We start from the raw sequence: 16757 nt of genomic DNA on the forward strand, positions 1-16757 counted from the left end.
TTTAGAGCATATAAGTGTGCTATATGCAACACATTCGCTCGATTGATTTTCATATACGCTGTACCATGTTACATACTTTTTATTAAAAATTCAGCGGAGCTTTCAGACAAAAATATGCTTACATGAGCGCAGCCTAGCGGAACTTGTTATTCGGCTGCGCTCGTGTCAACGTGTCCTGTCTTCGGGTTTCTGCGTAAACGTCGCTAAATATTTAACACGAACCGATACCATATGTTTCAGTATACTTACTCCTATGGTTACCTTACATATTTTATCCACGCGCGGATCGTATTGTATCTTTAATGTGCCACTACGTAGCGAGACAGTTTATCTCGAAACGAGTCTCACATAGCGCGCAGACGATATCAGAAAGGGACGCTCCGTACTTTTCAATTGTCGCGTCAGCGTGCTGGGCTCCTGGTACTGTGACCATTTACCGCTTGATGGCGTTTACATACAACAACAACGCGAAATAATCAGTAAGGATCGCCGCAGTCGACACTCACGCGGTAACGCGTCCTGCGACGTCTACGGCGGTGTGGGTGTCGAACCACGCGACCTCTTGGTGGAGGATAGCGCGCATGAAGTAATAGCGGATGCGGGACGACTGCTTGGTGGCCGACATGCCCAGGCTACCGACGATGACGACGTTGCTGAGAAGCATGGCGAGGCCCACGAGAGCCATGTGGGCCGCGATCTCCTTGGCCTCGCTTTGAAAGCGGCCGATGGTGAGCCTGCGCAGCGTAAAACGAAGATGCTTCGATAACGAAACACGTCTCGCTAAAAACTGCATACATATCTTAATTATTTCGGACAATGCTCTTTAGGAGCAGCCTAGGCACTTTTCAAAATGCCCGTAACTGTAGATTCTAGAAGTTATCACACTATCACTAACACGCAGTTGTAGATAGTAGTTATTGCAGTTGTAGCTATTGCTGCATTGCATGTAATAAAGCTCGCAGTTCCTCCTGAACTATTGGGGAGGGCAGTGCAGCCTGAATGACAACAAAGAGGCGCTGCATTTCTTTTTAGCTGTATTCTTTTTATGCTTAGACGGTTAGCGCAATTTCAGGGCATCTTCGTGGCAGCCGTCTGCCCCAGGAAAATACTCATGTCTTTTGGATCGCTCCAGCGCAGTTCCTGCAGTACAGGGTGACTTGTAAAGCTACCGCTAGGCGTCGTTGAACTAATTAGCACTGCTATCTATCACGCAACACATGTCTCTACCACCTAATGTAGTCATGCTGTGTCGCACAAAGCTGGGCTTGCACTTAATGTTGTAATAAGCAATCACTTTGTGAAATCACGTAAAAGAAACATATGATAAGACTACTTTGTCCTATCATAGACGTAAAAATTAAGTATATACATACACGATTCACAACACACCTCATACGTCGCCACGTTGTCAGCACGTGGCACCACATCTTACCGATTGACAAACTTAATTCTTCATTCACGGCAAGAGTGTGTTGATCTACCTAACTACTGCTCTCGCTGTGGCATATAACTGTTGACATAGCACTCATTACTTCATTAAAAGCACGCAGCGATGTGGAAACAAACTGCCACTATATTGCCCTCTTCTTTCTCGGGTTTTACGTGCCAAAACCAGTTTTGATTATGAGACACGCCGTAGTGTAGGGCTCCGGAATAATTTTGACCATCTGGGGTTCTTTAACGTGCACTACAACGCAAGCACACGGGCATTTTTGCATTTCGCCTCCATCGAAATGCGGCCGCAGCGGCCGGGATTCGATCCTGCGATCTCGTGCTACGCAGCTCAACTCCTTAGCCATTATATTGCCCCTCAAGGACGCTGATGGCCAGATGTTATGAAGACACGTTAATCAAGATTATTTTGATTATAACCCGATAGCGTTAAGGGCCCTGTGCCGCAGAAAATCCGGTGCCGGCGACCGGCGTCGGCATGCGATGTTGGCATCGGTGGCGGAGAAAATCATCCCCAACCACCCCGACCACGCAGGCTCTCCACGTGGTGCAAAGTTTTGGTGAAGAAAAATTGAATTTCTCAGTGAAATCTGTCAGAAAACTGGTAAAGTACCACTTTACCATTCGACGTCGGATTCGCCGTCGGATTGTTTACCAATCGGCGTCGGATTGTAAATTGAATGTACGCGAAAACCTAATTCTGCTACGAGGAAACTCAAACACAAACCCCTTTTCCAGCATTTCTACCAGACCTACAGCTGCGCGTTCAGGTACTTTACTTGCGAAAATAATATCGAGATGGCACTCGCATCCTAGGCAGGTCCATGCGAAATGGACAAATGGTGCAACAGAAGGTCCCTGGACTGATGTACCCAGACGACATTGTGCTACTAGCGGACAATAAAAAAAGATTTACAGATGCCTGCGAATATCTGTGGGAATGCAACGGCAAATCTAGGCCTTAAGTTTAGCACACAGAAATCAGGAAATATGATCTTTAATGAAGAGACGAGTAACGTTGTGGTGTCAATTCAACAGCAACTAATACCCATAGTGAAGCAATATAAGTACCTCAACGTACACATAAACGAAGGAAAGAATTACTCAAGTAACCACCAAGATAATCTGAAAATAAAGGGGAAGCGGAATGCAGCAATAATGAAACATAGAGCACTGTGGGGCCACAATAAGTATGAGGTGGTGCGTGGAATCTGGAAAGGAGTAATGGTGCCAGCGCTAACATTCGCAAATGCCATTATATGCTTAAAATCGGATATATTGGCGGGTTTAGAAGTTAACCAAAGATCAGTAGGCCGGTTGACTTTGGGAGCCCACGGTAATACCACAAATGAGGCAGTGCAGGGTGACATGGGTTGGTCCTCTTTTGAAGTCAGAGAAGCACAGAGCAAAATTAGTTTTCATTTCATTGGGTACGACACCGCCTCTGCGCAAAGCTTGAAGAAAGGCTCAGGAACATGGATGAAAATAAATGGGCGGCTAAAGTGCACATGTATCTCTACATGAAAAGCGTGGACACAGAATGGAGGAAGAGGTCAAGGAAGTTGGCCACCAACTACAGGATAATCGAAACTGTAAATAGACAACCAGGAGTCATCAGAAAGAAAGTGAGAGAAATAGATACCGTGAATTGGATGCAAAGAATGGAAACAAAAAGGACAATGGCGATTTACCAGACTGAGAAGTGAAAATCTGTACGATAACACAAAGGGCAGTGCCTTGCTATTTGAGGCTCGAGCCGGTTGCCTAAGGACCAAAACATACCAGAGCAAATATTTGGAACTAGATGAGGCATGTGTATGCTGCAGTAAACATCCAGAGACCACTCAGCACATCCTAATGGAATGTGATGGCATCCGCCCAGCGAGAACCGTAGGTAACGCGCAACTCCCAGAAGCGCTTGGGTTTAAAGTGGAAGGAAACATCAACAGATCAGCCGTAGAGATAAGCAAGAGACGATTAGAGTACTGGTGGAAAAAAAGCAGGGAAAAGATGGATACGACCTGATCTCTTAAAATCATAGGTAGTGGTACAAGGTAAATTTTTGAAAAATAAAAATAAGGAGAGGTATAAAAAATGCTAGATAAAGAACAAGTATAGTATACTTGATTAAATCAAGCAGGCTAGGTGACTATTTGTCGCCGCCGGTTTCAAAGGGGATGCGAATAAATCATCATTATCATCGGTCAAATTGGGACTTCGCTTGCTAATTATTTTTGGACACGCGCGTGCGTCGGGGCAATAGCAAACTATTAATAAAATAATAAAAAAAGGTGCTAGGGTCTTCACATTTTAATATAAGACCACTTTATTGCCCCTGCAAAAACGTCTTTCCAGCAATACATTCCAGTTTAAAAGTGAAGCCGACTTTAAGGGGATCGGTGTAAGCTTTGTCTTTGTAAGCTGGCTTTCCAACGTTCAGTGTAGCAGTTAATGAAGCCTACTTGCCGTATGCGAACGATACGATGCGAATGGGTCCCGATAACGCTATCGCGTTCTACTCTTAAAGGCGGGCGAAGCTTAAGCGTCTTCCAATTTTTGTAATATTGGTGCCAATGACGCCATTTAAGACGTTGTACTTGGCCGATAGAAATAAAATAGGCTCCTCATCGAGATCTAAGGCGTTCGTATTGAAATGGAAAAAGCTTGGCGGGTCGATGTCTTTACGTGTTGTATGCCTGAGTCAGACTATCATTATTTCGACCAAGACAAGACTACTTGTAGCCCATTTTACCATGTACACCGCATACTTTACAATGACGGAGATTGCGCCTTCTTCATTTATTTTGATCGTCACATAACATACTTCGATTCGAAGATTTACGTCAGAGCACAACGCCGAATCAATAACTTTGACAGAGTTCCAGCAGTTGTGTACAATCGTACCATGGCTCTCAAACGTATGACTGAGAAAATGTCTACAAAGGTTAGAATTCGCTGTAATTATTATAGGTCACCTGAAACTTATTTCCCACTTGAGCGAAATATAAATGACATGTCTCATAGAGTTCCCCGAGAAGACTGGGAAAAACAACAATACACCTTGTATAGCACATAAAATTGGGACAATACGAGAATTGAGTAATTATTTTAAAAGCCCATAATTATCCCGCACAGTTTAATCGTTCGATACGGTCACATACAGTATGGCCCACATTTACTCTAAATATAAAATAACTGTCGTGTTTGGCAATTCTAGGAAAGCAGGTAATTGTTGCAAGGGTTTCTCGTAATGTCTTCAAAGAAGCCGTAAATGAGTGGCAAATTTGATTTAACCCCTCGCTAACGCACACACTTACAAAAATTGCCTGCACACCACTCTCAACATTTCTACATTTCCTGCTAATATATACATTGTGAGTGACTTATTTGTTTCATAACGCCGCGAAAACCGGCATGTAATGTAATGTAATAATTATAATAAGCTTCGACTGTGATTGAGTTGAAGTTTGAGAGGAAAAAAGTCATGCTTTTCGGCAGACCTTGTCATTATCGGCGCTTATCTGTTAATCTGGGCAATGCATAGTGATTCCCTGAAATTCATGTCACATGCACTTAAACATAGATGCAGCGCACAACCCTCTAAAGCAGGCTCTAGCTGTTATGGTGCGATTACCTTACTGATTCACATGAGCCAAACATTTTGTATATGTGTTCTGCTTAATAAGAACCGTTCTTGTGAAGTTCTGCAAGACAACGTGTCAGTGTATACAAGTACCAAACCACACGCACTCAATCACATAGACCATGGGCGCGACGCTCGAGAACTCAACTTCGGAAACATCGACGTGACCCTATAGGCTTAATTGCTGTTTCTTCAAAAAATACATTTTTTAGTTACAGCGTGGCAATTCCCTGAACGCCTCAATCTGCGGTAAACCAACATATCTCGTTCGAACCAATGCCGCCAATGCTCATTCATTAAAACCTTGACCTGGCTGCTTACGTTTCTTCAGTGCTTAAATAAGGCATGCTATTCCTTCACATTCTGCTTACGCAGTAGATTCAATATCGCCGCTCCAGAGCGCTTCGTGTAAAGTAATTTGGATCGCGAAGAAGTATAAGCTCTCACGCTGAGGTGCTTCATAGGCTGCATGGATGCAAGATCAAGTGTTTTACTGTACCTCCCGATGTTAGTTACCATCTTGGAAAAAGCAGCGTGTTCGCTGTTTACTTACGTTTCATTCGCCTGAGCAACGTAAATGTATGGTATTACAGCAGAACTGAAAGCGAAGAAAGATGTGACAACTGTCAATTAGGAATGTGAGCGAAAAGGCGTGTCTGTGTCAACATAAACGTTATCGACCATACCAGAGGCACACGCAACGATAGATGCCGAGGCAAGTAGCCGTAGTAAAAAAGCCACAGTTTCGCCCGAAAGGCGAAGCATCGATTGCGATAGCAAATTAGTGGACAGCTATACGAAGTAATGATAGTAGGTTTATCGGCCGTGTAAACGTGTAAACATAGGCATAGAACAAGCATGGTGTCACGCGCACACAAGCAAACATGAACACATGTCACTCCATGACCATGGAAACTCGCTGTCAAAACGCTGGAGTGAGGAAGCGTGGCGGCAGCAGCGAGCGAATTAACTTTCGGGCTGCGCCTCGCATTAACGCGAACTAAGCCACGAAAGTACAGCGCACGGCGGACTGACTCAACGCAGATGGCTTTTAGGATACCGCGGCCCGGGCGGGCGCGCGCGGCCGCCGGAGCCGTCCGGAATAAACGAAGCCCCCTCTCTACCCGACCCCCGGAGCATTGCGGCCCAGTCGGGCGCGTGCGGCCGCCCGGAGTAGAACGCCCCGCCCTCCATCGTCGCTACTCTCCCCCCCGGAGCGCTGCGCGCGACGGAAGACCGCGCGCTTAATTCCCGCCTACCTCCCTTGCGCGCGCGAGATTGATCCGCGATGGCAGGTTCATTCTCGCACGCTTCCACTAGCACACAGAGCATACGGCGCGCGGCGACGATTTTATCGCCCTTGGACTTTATACGGAGCCTCACGGCGACGGCGACGGCAGAAATGCGGCTTGACTGTCCATATAAATGGCTTCTATGATGATGAATGTACTGTTTTGTGGTGCAAGGGCCAAGTATGGCCAAATAGCGCCAGACCAGTAATAATGAGTTCGGAGTGAAGCGATGGATTACGAGCAGCGGATGTGACAGGGCTGTAAATGGCTTCATCCGTCGGGATGAATCAATACCTGCTAGGGGTTGGAATAAAATGTCCCGACTGGTGTAATCACTGCAGGGAGTTCAAAGCGTAAAAGCCCTGACGTAAAAGAGCTAGGCAACGAGTTATGATCAAGAGCTCAGTGTAATATAGCTGATGCTTACTGGCAAGTAAACACGGATAAGCCTGAGCTTATATTTTCCCCCTTCCTCGTAGCTAACAAACTTTTTGCCAATTTCAATTTACAGCAGTTTATGTTCGCCTTGAACTTATCCTACAAGGTGAGCGTTGCTGTAGAAACGGAATACACGGAGACCGGGGAAGTAAGGCGCACCTTTGGTTCCCGCAGAGCTCGCTGGCAACCGACTGGAAGACGATGAACTTGCGTAGAAGACGTCCCATAAGCACGATTAGAGTCGGCATGGCGAAGCCTGTCACCACGGCAACCGCGCAGCCGATGGCCGTGAAGGCGCGGTCCTTGAACGAAGAGTACTTGAACTGCACAACGCAATGGGTACGGTTACCTAAAAGGGTGAACTTGTTTTACAGCACCGAAATTATAACACAGTTCCGCACTGGTTTTTTTGCACCGCCGTAGTGAACGGCACAGCTCAGCGGGGACAGCATAGGACATAGCGACACCAAGGAGTGATTAGGTCAGTATACATAGTGAAGCGCCTGAAAAGCCTTTGGGTCATGACCTTCACAGCAATCAGCTGCAGACGGCACTCGATAACAATCCCGGAGCTCCGAAAGAGAGCCCTAATTTCTATACAAGTTATCAGGAGACAGTTTGCAAAGCAATGGTTGTCATTGTAGTATTTATGTATAGCATTTTGGGGAATAACAGAAAATTGAATCACTTGTTGAAACCCCTTACGCGCCCTCCCCATGCGGGTTACAACTTCGCTCACTTTGATGAATGCTTTAGAGGTTCGAATGAATATATCTGCGAAATGTTGTCTCTGATATTTGCAGCTGTAAAGAGTAATTCCATACGAGATACCAAAGATAAACGGATGTTAATTAAAATTTTGCCACCACCTGTGGGTTTTCCTTGTACATTTTATGCGGAAATTTACCGACGAGCAGTCTTATTCACAAGATTTTTAAAATCCAGCTGTGTTATGTTTTTCAGTGTTTGAAACCGTAGGAATTTAGTGAGGAAGCTACCTTCGTTTCAAAAGTCCTTCACAGAATATGTGTGTGGGATCGAAAGATGGAGATGTTGTCGTGCGTCTTACTTCAACAGCGCACCGTAAGGCATAAGGCTATTACAAATTAGAAATAAGACCACTGATAAAATGAGGTATAAAAGAAACAAACTACTTTCTTTCAAGAGCCCGCGTGAGCGTGTGTGTGAATTGGGTAAGAAGATTTATTCCGTGGTGTACTTCGCGGCCACATTCCTTTAGATTGAAGTATACGCGTAGTAATCGTGTACCATGAAAATGACCAATTCTTGATGGAGGTAATCCAATAACCAAACATATTATTGTATATTTACCACAAATTGTATTCTTGTCATTTCAGTTGAGCGCATATAGAAATGCGACAAGTACCAGCAAATAAAGTGTGAAGAAACCAACTCGTGCATACGATATGACTAATTATCCACGCACTCCACCGAACTCGCGTTAAATTAAACGGACAACACATATTCATAGCGCATGGAGCGGATAAGTAAACAAAGATGATGTAAAGGATTTTCGAGCACTTTCAGAAGCCCACAACCCTTATCGGTGTACATTTTACACGCCTCACCCGCGGCTTTGGTGTAGGGGCGCGTTTCGGCCACCCGCAGTGCTACATGAGATGACGGCAGAAGCCACAGTTGTCAGTAGTCATCAGATAGACCGGCAGAAGTTTTAGTGTGCGGAAGTGTTAGTCAGAAGTAACGTAATTTTAGAAGGGGGAACAACATATATGTGCTTAGGGATAGCTTGTACAACTGTCATAAGCCGCCCCTCCCCCCTCCCCCCCCCCCTCAGGAAAACTTCGTGATCTCCCTGACACAGGTGAAATGTCAAGGTCCCTTTAAAACAAGTGTATAAAATCCAGATTTCTTTTGTCATCTACTTGGATTCTAATGTTCATCGCTGAAAAAAGCATCCAGCTATTATGTGTTTTTTTTACGCGAGTACAGGATGGGGAGTGAATGGTGCAGAAACGTTTCAGTCATGCTTACCAGCTGCAAAAATGGAGCTGGCTGGGCTTCCTCTTCAAATTTGGTGATTGGCTTTTTCTTCCTGGAAATCACAAAAAATCGCATGCCTACATGTTTTCTTAAGAGAAGATGCTCGTTGGAAATCCGAATTTTTCTTTTAAAAATCTTTTTTAAAATTGTTGCTGCAAAATTACGCTTCTACAGTCAATTTTTATGTTAAGAAATTACGGCAGATCGCATCTCACAATGAATGTCGACATTAATGCGATTAACATTGAAGCAGCGTGGGGACACACGATATTACCACTGCCGAGACCCGCAATATTTGAGGTGTCGAGAGAGCCAGACTCCTCCCTCACGCTTTTCTATGGCGCAGCGTGTCATGAGCAAACATAATATCGTGACGGCTTCACAAGTCGATTTTCTGAAAGGCCGGTCAACACAATCGCGCTCAGTACTCAGAAATAAACTATCTTGGATACTGTCGAAAAGCTCATGAACACGCTCAGCATATTCATCGATTATGCAAAGGCCTTTGGTTGTACCAATCTGAATGTCTTGCTCTGAGAACGTGAACATTACGACTTCCGAGGCACGTTTATATCGCTAGTTCGAATGTATCAGCAGCACCGACAACAAATAAGAAATCCATCTCGCACAATAAATCAAAACATGAAGGCGTTCCGCAAGGCAGTATATTAGGACCATTATCGTTATTTACATAAATGATTTACCTCGAATGAATGACAGAGCTCCGGACGTTATTTATGCAGACGACTCCAGTATGTTTTTTATCAGCGCTAACAATTCAATTGCTGACCGAAAGTGCTAAAAGTGTGCTCGAGAGAGGGATTTGGAGTGAAACGTCATTGTTGATGATTACCAAACAAAACCTAAGACCATTATCTTCTGACCAAGAAACAAACTACTTGACAGAAAACCACCTTTAATACTCGGTTTTTAGTAAGCTCGATATTGTCTCAATTAAAACGTTTCAGTGCCGTTGTACAAGAAAATATGTCATGGGGTCCACACGTGAGCCATCTTGTGCGCCAACTTTCCGGCACCCCTAGTGGTTGCTCAGTGGCTATGGTGTTGGGCTGCTAAGCAAGAGGTCACGGGATCGAATCCCGGTCGCGGAGGCAGCATTGCGAGGGGGACAAAATGGGAAAACGCCTGTGTCAAGTTATTTATCTTATAAACATTTCCCATGCTATACATGTATACTCATGTAGTATGGGGTACCACGACGTATTCAAATATAACTCGGCTACATAAATTGCAAAAGAGGGTAGTAAGAATTATTTCAAATGTACTGTAATGAAACGAGGGGTCGCCGCGGAGCGCCCAACCAAGAGGACCTTACAGTGGTGACCCGGGAGAACGCACCTTTGACCGAGCGACACGCTGCTATGGCTAACTGGCCGGAGCCCCAGTTCAGCCCACCTATACCACCGTTCCGGTCACGCTACGTCGGCTTATGGTTAGCGCAGCTTGAAGCGGCTTGCAGCTGGCCAACATCACGTCTGGGTCACCACTGTTGCGAAACCGAAGGGTCGCAGCGGAGTGCTGTTCTAGAAGCCGGCTGCGCTGGTTCCTTGTGCGGGCACTCCGCTGCGACCCCTCTGTCAACAGTACCATTGGACAATCACATGGGGCCATTGTTCTCCTTATTAAAGCCTACACTTGTATCAGAACTGTACACTTGAACATTCTTATATAAGAAAATAATAGTGCTGTTTTCGATACTTTGACCAGTTTACCGCGTAACGATATCCTTATGCTACCCGCATTATACTATTTGATTCCTACCAGGTTCCATGACTAATTATGGGCGCCAAGTTCTTCGTTTCCAGATGCCGGACCTCTTAAACTCAGAAAATAGACCTCAGTTACACTAGTCCTCCAGTATAATTAGAAGAAATCAACTCACACTTCCTGTCATTCTTTACAATTTCTTGTTTTTTTAAACTTTAATATCTTTTTAGAAACTAATTTGTTTCAATGAACACAAATGTTTGCTTCATTTTTCAATGTATAACACAACTGACGTGCTTGTATTGAGCCTTCATATGTGGGCAATATCTTTTTCTGCGTCCACATGCTGCAACCGCTGCACGGTAAAAAGGCATATTGACTGCCAAACCAAATATTGGAGCATTGGCTGCGTCCCAACGTTGTGTATGATATGCGATATTCAAAAAAATTGCGGCAGAACCCATCTAACGGTGACTGTCGACGCTAATGCGCTTAGCATTGAATCAATGAAGCGGCATAACATATTGCCACCGTTCAAACGAGTTATGCAGGGTGTTTCACATAACATGAACCAAGCATTTAAAAGGAAAAGTGGTTAACCGTAGCTGCGTGAAACCAATGACAGATGGTTGTCCGTCATGCGGAGCTCATTAAACAATTGTTATGCTCCGCTTAAGTAGTTATAAACAGAGAAATTATTTAAAATTTTTGATATGCCCTTTAGTACCAAGTGCGCTTCGTTACGTTGTAGAGGGGTTCAGAAACGACCAAACCATTTTTTTTTGTGGCAACGTACATGCTGCGTGGTGATTATCTTCCGGAGTTTGAGAAAGCCCGCGAAATATGAAATAAAACCACGTTTCTAGATCACATGTTGAAAAAATTTTGATTTAGGAGCGCCTCTGCATCTGAAAAGACGACGCGCTAGAACACGAAAGGCGCGGAAGCGAGCTCTATCCAGTGCACATGATGTTGAGCGGGCGTTAGCCAATCATGGCAGCTGCTGGCGTGATTACGCTCATCAGGATCAGTATTCTCCACTGATGTAGCTTCGCCATAGTGGCTGAGAGGTAGAATACCGGACTGCCGATACGTTGGTAACAAGTATGAATCCTCGCGGCACAAGGACTTTTTGTTTCTTTTGTAGTTTTCTCGTTAAGGATTTTGGAACTACAGTGACGTACGACGGCGTACAGCGGCCGACAATAGAATGACCGGGGGAGTGAACCAATAAGAGCTTCACCGTAAAAAAGGCAAAAAAAAGAAAAAAAAATACTATTCTTTACATCGCGGCTAGAGCAGTAGTACGTGCAACTACAAGAGATACAAGGGAACCAATAGGGATACCAGAGCCAAATATGGAGCTATACTGTCGGTTTGCGCCTCTATAGTGCCTATTTAGCCGCCAGGAGGATGATGGGCAATATGATTATATCGATGACCTTAATATCTCCTTGGGGTTATGGACGATTGTGCTAAGTTTGTATTATTTATGTTAAAGCTAATTTTTCACCGCAGATTTGTTGTACGAGAAAGTTAGTCACAGTTAGCCTCTAATTTCTACAATATCATGGTTCAGAAAAAAATGGAATTGAGAATATAGAAGTTATAAGCAAGGTGACTTAATGGTCGAACACCATCAAGATCTAACAAAACGCATAATTGAAACTGTCGGTATTTGTGCAATGTTAGAAAACATAATAAAATCAACTGAGAACGTGAAACATTTGACTACTCTGAAGAAGGGTTTTCTTCTTGCTACACACCAACTGAATCACGAAGAACAATGAATGAAGCAGCAGACTGCTTCCTCAAAGAATACGTGCGTAATTGTGAAGACTAGCCATGACTACGAAGTTTACAATACTATTGCAGCGCCGCAATTTTATCTACAGGCCTTAGTCAGAAATTATGCACCAAACCATTCATAACGCTGATGTAGCACTGCCAGAGCTATGTTCTGCTTCTCGCCGTTTTTTTCCAGTCTTGAATTCTCACTGCTCCCTTTCCTTCACATTTGTGTGGTTATTCTAAGTAAATGCTGACGTTACATACGGAGCATTTTACTAAGATATAAACAGATCTAAACCCCGAACGCTTTATATAGCAACTTGGTTGTTATTTGTATCGCCTCACTCTGATTCTTCCTCCTGCGAGGCTTCCTGTTCCTGTCCCCCGCGCTGCTCGGACGTCGTGGTAGCCGGACCGACCGCGGCGCTGGCGCCAGAGATGCTGCTCGTTTCTCGTGAAGCGCTCGTTTTCGTCTCATTTTCCATGGCTGACTCCGTGCAATGCAACGCGTGCCAACTGCTTGGCGAACCTGGCTGCAGAAAAGACCAAATGAGACGCACAGAATCCAATGGATACCAGGACTCGTAAAAAAAACACCGCATATCCACTGGGTGAATGATGATGAGTGGGCTAAGCTCCGGAGGGAATCATCGGTAAACCGTGAATCTTCCGTGTAATTCGCCCAGTCTCGCCGCACTAAATCGAACGATTGACTTCCACCAATGACACGCGCCATATGTGACGTCCTTCCTATTTTATAACAGCGCCCTTCATTATAATTGCACCATCTCCCGCTTAAGGGGACGCTAGCACAAACGCGTTAGAAACGTGCAGTACTCTCTAGTAAGGGGGAGAGGCCACAGCGTCTTACGCAGCCGTTTACACATGCCGGAACGTGCACCGCGTTTGCCGACGCCATCACATGACTGCTGAGAGAGTATAACCCCCGTATTCATAAACGCTCCTCGACTTGAACTTGACTTGCCACCGCCTTCAACGCGTTTCGAACGCGCTGCCCAAGGCGGTGGCAAGTCAAGTTCAAGTCGAGGGGCGTTTATGAATACGGGGGTAAGGCGGAGAGGCCACAGCGTCTTACACCAGCTTCTTACACGGGCCGTAACGCGCTAGCACAAACGCGTTAGAAACGCGCAGTCATTCGTTAATGTTGGGTATTTATTGTCATCGTGGTGCGTGTGTCCATGTGCGCTTCGTGGCGTAGTGGTTAGCGCCGCGCGTTCGGAAGCGAGGGGTCCCTTGTTCGATTCCGCGCTACGGACACAACTTTCGGAAATTTTTTTTTCATAAAAGTAGACGTAGCTACCTACTACTACTACATACTACAGAGGAGGGACAGACCCACACCCTAAGGAGCTTCGCCCCTAAAACGAAGTTGAAAAAGCGGCCGCGCCCAGAACACGTTTCCTCACTTTGCCATCTTCTTTTGCCTTCAAAACTTTCCATTTGAGGAAATCATTGAAGGTGTGCTTGTAAATGTTAGATTTGACAGTGACACAGTCTGGAACCTGACGTCATGGTAATCTACCAGAAATGGCATTTCGGCCAACGCGATTCCACGCCAAATTTCGTGTTTGAAAGTGGCCTAACTTTCATTACTTTGCACTTGAACACGCAATGAAAGTTCATTGATACTTACAACTGTAGCAATAAAAAAAAAGTAACTAGAAATTCGGAAACCCTTTTGCCCTATTTGGTAGCAGTGATATAGGAAGCACAAATCTTTTACGTAACTGACATCTGGGAACACAAGTTTTACGTACTGTATTGAAATCGAGCACTTTAGAGTAAGAAAGTTGCAGCATGACTGAAATTCTTCCTTCGCGACGGCGTAGGGATTTATTTCTACGTAGAAAGCAGCGCAAGCTTGCATTCATACGGAAGAAAAGTGGTGTGACCGTAGTGTAGTGTGTATAGCCACTTCTAGTATACACGCACGACTTCATGTGCGGAGACTCGGTTTCGAACAATTGATCAGCTAATTGCTCTGAATTTCATACACCAATACCTCGCTATGAAGCCAGCGTTAGTGGTTGCATAGTTGCGTCAGCTTTCTCGTAAACCTGTGTTAGAATGAGTAAATGATGGCACCTTAGCTATGCAAACACGGACGACTAGACTACACGTAAAAATTAAAGCGAGAGTTTTATAAGCGTTGCCTAATTATCAGTTACATGCAGTCAGCTTCATTGCAATATAGGTTTGCTTTGCGGTGAAACATATTTATTGTATTGCGGTGAAGCACATTGTCGTGAGGTGAAGCATATCAAGAGTGGAAAGAAAGCACTGTCAGGGGCCAATTAAGTACGTGTTCCTTAATTATACACGCTAGAACGCACCGTCTCCGTTCACAATACGATCACTGAGACCTCTATTAAGGGCACTGGCAGGCTTTCAGAGCTGTTTATGACGGTGTCTGGCGATTTAAAACTTTGTTTGGGCTAGCTGGCGCGCGCTGTATATGAGTGCTAACTTAGATTTTGGTGGAATTTGTAGTTATGATAGAGATGCGTGCAAAATTTTGCTCGGCTCGTGAAACACACACCACTCCGGAACACTTCCATACGTAATTTATTGCAAATACCGTACTAAACCCAAACACTTTAAAGCTTGCCAATCTTTTTTGCAAACTATAAACAAGGTGGCTTGTTTAGTTCACCGAGGGTACTCAGAAAACAGACTACGACCAAATGCAACACACTACGACTACGAATGCAAATGAGGAAAAAAGCAAGGTTCAGTAACTACTTGCAACGCTTCTAGTTAAGCCAGAAACGTGCAACGTTGGCCATAAATAAAACTTAAGATTTCTCGAACTTTCACCAAGTTTGAAGGTGGTGTGTTCTACATTATTTTGAAGACCCTGGAAAACGTTGCAAACAATGGAACGCTTGAATAAGTAATTTTCTACAAAGGGTGGAATTCCGCAGTGTAAACATTTATCGTAACATGCAACAGGCTTCCGGCTTCGACAATATATAAACAACGTGCCAAGAAACAGGAAGCTGGGAACCCAACTACACTGCTCGTTTAACGCATCGAAATTGAGAGAATACGAGAATTCACAATTATTTTCAAGGTACATGCTTAATCTACACACTTCCAAGTTCCGCTAAACGTCACCCATAGTGTTGCCCCGATTTCCTTTAAACACCAAATCTTTGCCGTAACGTCGTTGTGTAATATGAAAGGCTAACTTTGTTAGCCTTTCATATTACACCACGACGTTACCGCAAAGATTTGCTGTTTTGGCAAAGATTTGGTGTTTTGGCAAAGATTTGGTGTTTTGGTGATTTGGCAAGGAAGTGTAATATGAAAGACTAACTTTGTTAGCCTTTCATATTACACTTCTTAACGGACGGAAAACAATAGTGTAGCAATCCTAATTGAACCCCTATTTAACTCACACGCTTTTAAATTTACCTGCATATTGCTGCTAACGTTCCCCACATGTCCTTATAGTATAAACTTCGCGAGTATTCTATCACCATGAAAACAGGCATATAACGCTTCTGAGCGCATCTACTTGCATTAACAGCTACGCTGTATAACGAATACATATTAAAAAGGGAGAAGCGAGGCCTAATGCCCAATTGTTTACAAGGACACCGCCCGCTCAGGGAAGAGAGAAGCTGAGCCTTCAATGTAGTTAGATGGAGTGGAAAAGCATTGCTGCGAATGCGGCACTCACCTGTAAATCAAAGCGCGCAGGCAGCCGAAGGTTGCGGTAGGTCAAGCAAGAAGGTCGGTCTGTCGCGATCGCTCGAACACTTGGACGCCGAGTGCGCGCGCCATAAGCTCGTGAACAGAAAGCAGTGCATCTTCGTCGTTTTGTGCCACGATGATGTTGGCCAAGACATTACTTAACAGCCCTGTTTTTTCCGTGGTAGCATTGTCTGTCTATTTCAGTGTGGTTAGATTTCGAACGCGTAGTTTTAAGCAAGTCTTGTATAACTCCACGCTAACTACTTTGTCTGAATATCGACACCTATTATATCCCTGACGTACTAAATCGTTCCATACACGCCAGCGTAAAGTATCCCTCACCAAATTACACTGTCGGATTCCCTCTTTGTGTTTCTTTCCTGCACAGGCCTGATTTGAGGAGTTCCGCCTTTGTATTTCCTGTAATAAGGAGGCTTTACTGTATTGAGAAAAATAATGTCTGAAATTCCCATTCGCAAGATCGGCCTGGATCTGACAATCATTTCATTTGGAGCTTCGGCCCTCGAGTGTTTTCACGCGGATATTTGCAACACCATCCAGGATTTTATTATTCCCATTAAATTTCCAATTCGATATTATATATATTTTTAGCGCCATGTCAATTCAAGCGAGATCATTTACTTTCATTAATCTGTCATGAAATTTATCAG

General features: G+C 44.4%; 2 protein-coding genes across 2 annotated transcripts in view; both read right to left on the reverse strand.

The window, feature by feature from the left end:
• Positions 1–730, reverse strand: part of LOC119439963 (phosphatidylcholine translocator ABCB4) — a 148119-nt gene extending 147389 nt beyond the window's left edge. The window contains exon 1 of the mRNA XM_049662682.1: positions 507–730. Coding sequence (XP_049518639.1) covers positions 507–685 — 179 coding nt within the window. The 5' untranslated portion in view covers positions 686–730. The remainder of the gene's footprint in view (positions 1–506) is intronic.
• A 4914-nt stretch (positions 731–5644) lies between these two features.
• LOC125943393 (uncharacterized) lies at positions 5645–16177 on the reverse strand. Its single transcript, XM_049662683.1, has 5 exons — positions 16073–16177; positions 12712–12899; positions 8839–8899; positions 6985–7148; positions 5645–5693 (listed from the first exon to the last, which is right to left on the reverse strand). Exons 2-5 carry the CDS (start codon positions 12849–12851, stop codon positions 5645–5647), a joined length of 414 nt encoding a protein of 137 aa, XP_049518640.1. The 5' UTR covers positions 12852–12899; positions 16073–16177.
• Between the last annotated feature and the right edge of the window lie 580 nt (positions 16178–16757).

This window comes from Dermacentor silvarum, chromosome 2 (genome assembly GCF_013339745.2).
Source record: "Dermacentor silvarum isolate Dsil-2018 chromosome 2, BIME_Dsil_1.4, whole genome shotgun sequence".
Lineage (NCBI taxonomy): Eukaryota > Metazoa > Arthropoda > Arachnida > Ixodida > Ixodidae > Dermacentor > Dermacentor silvarum.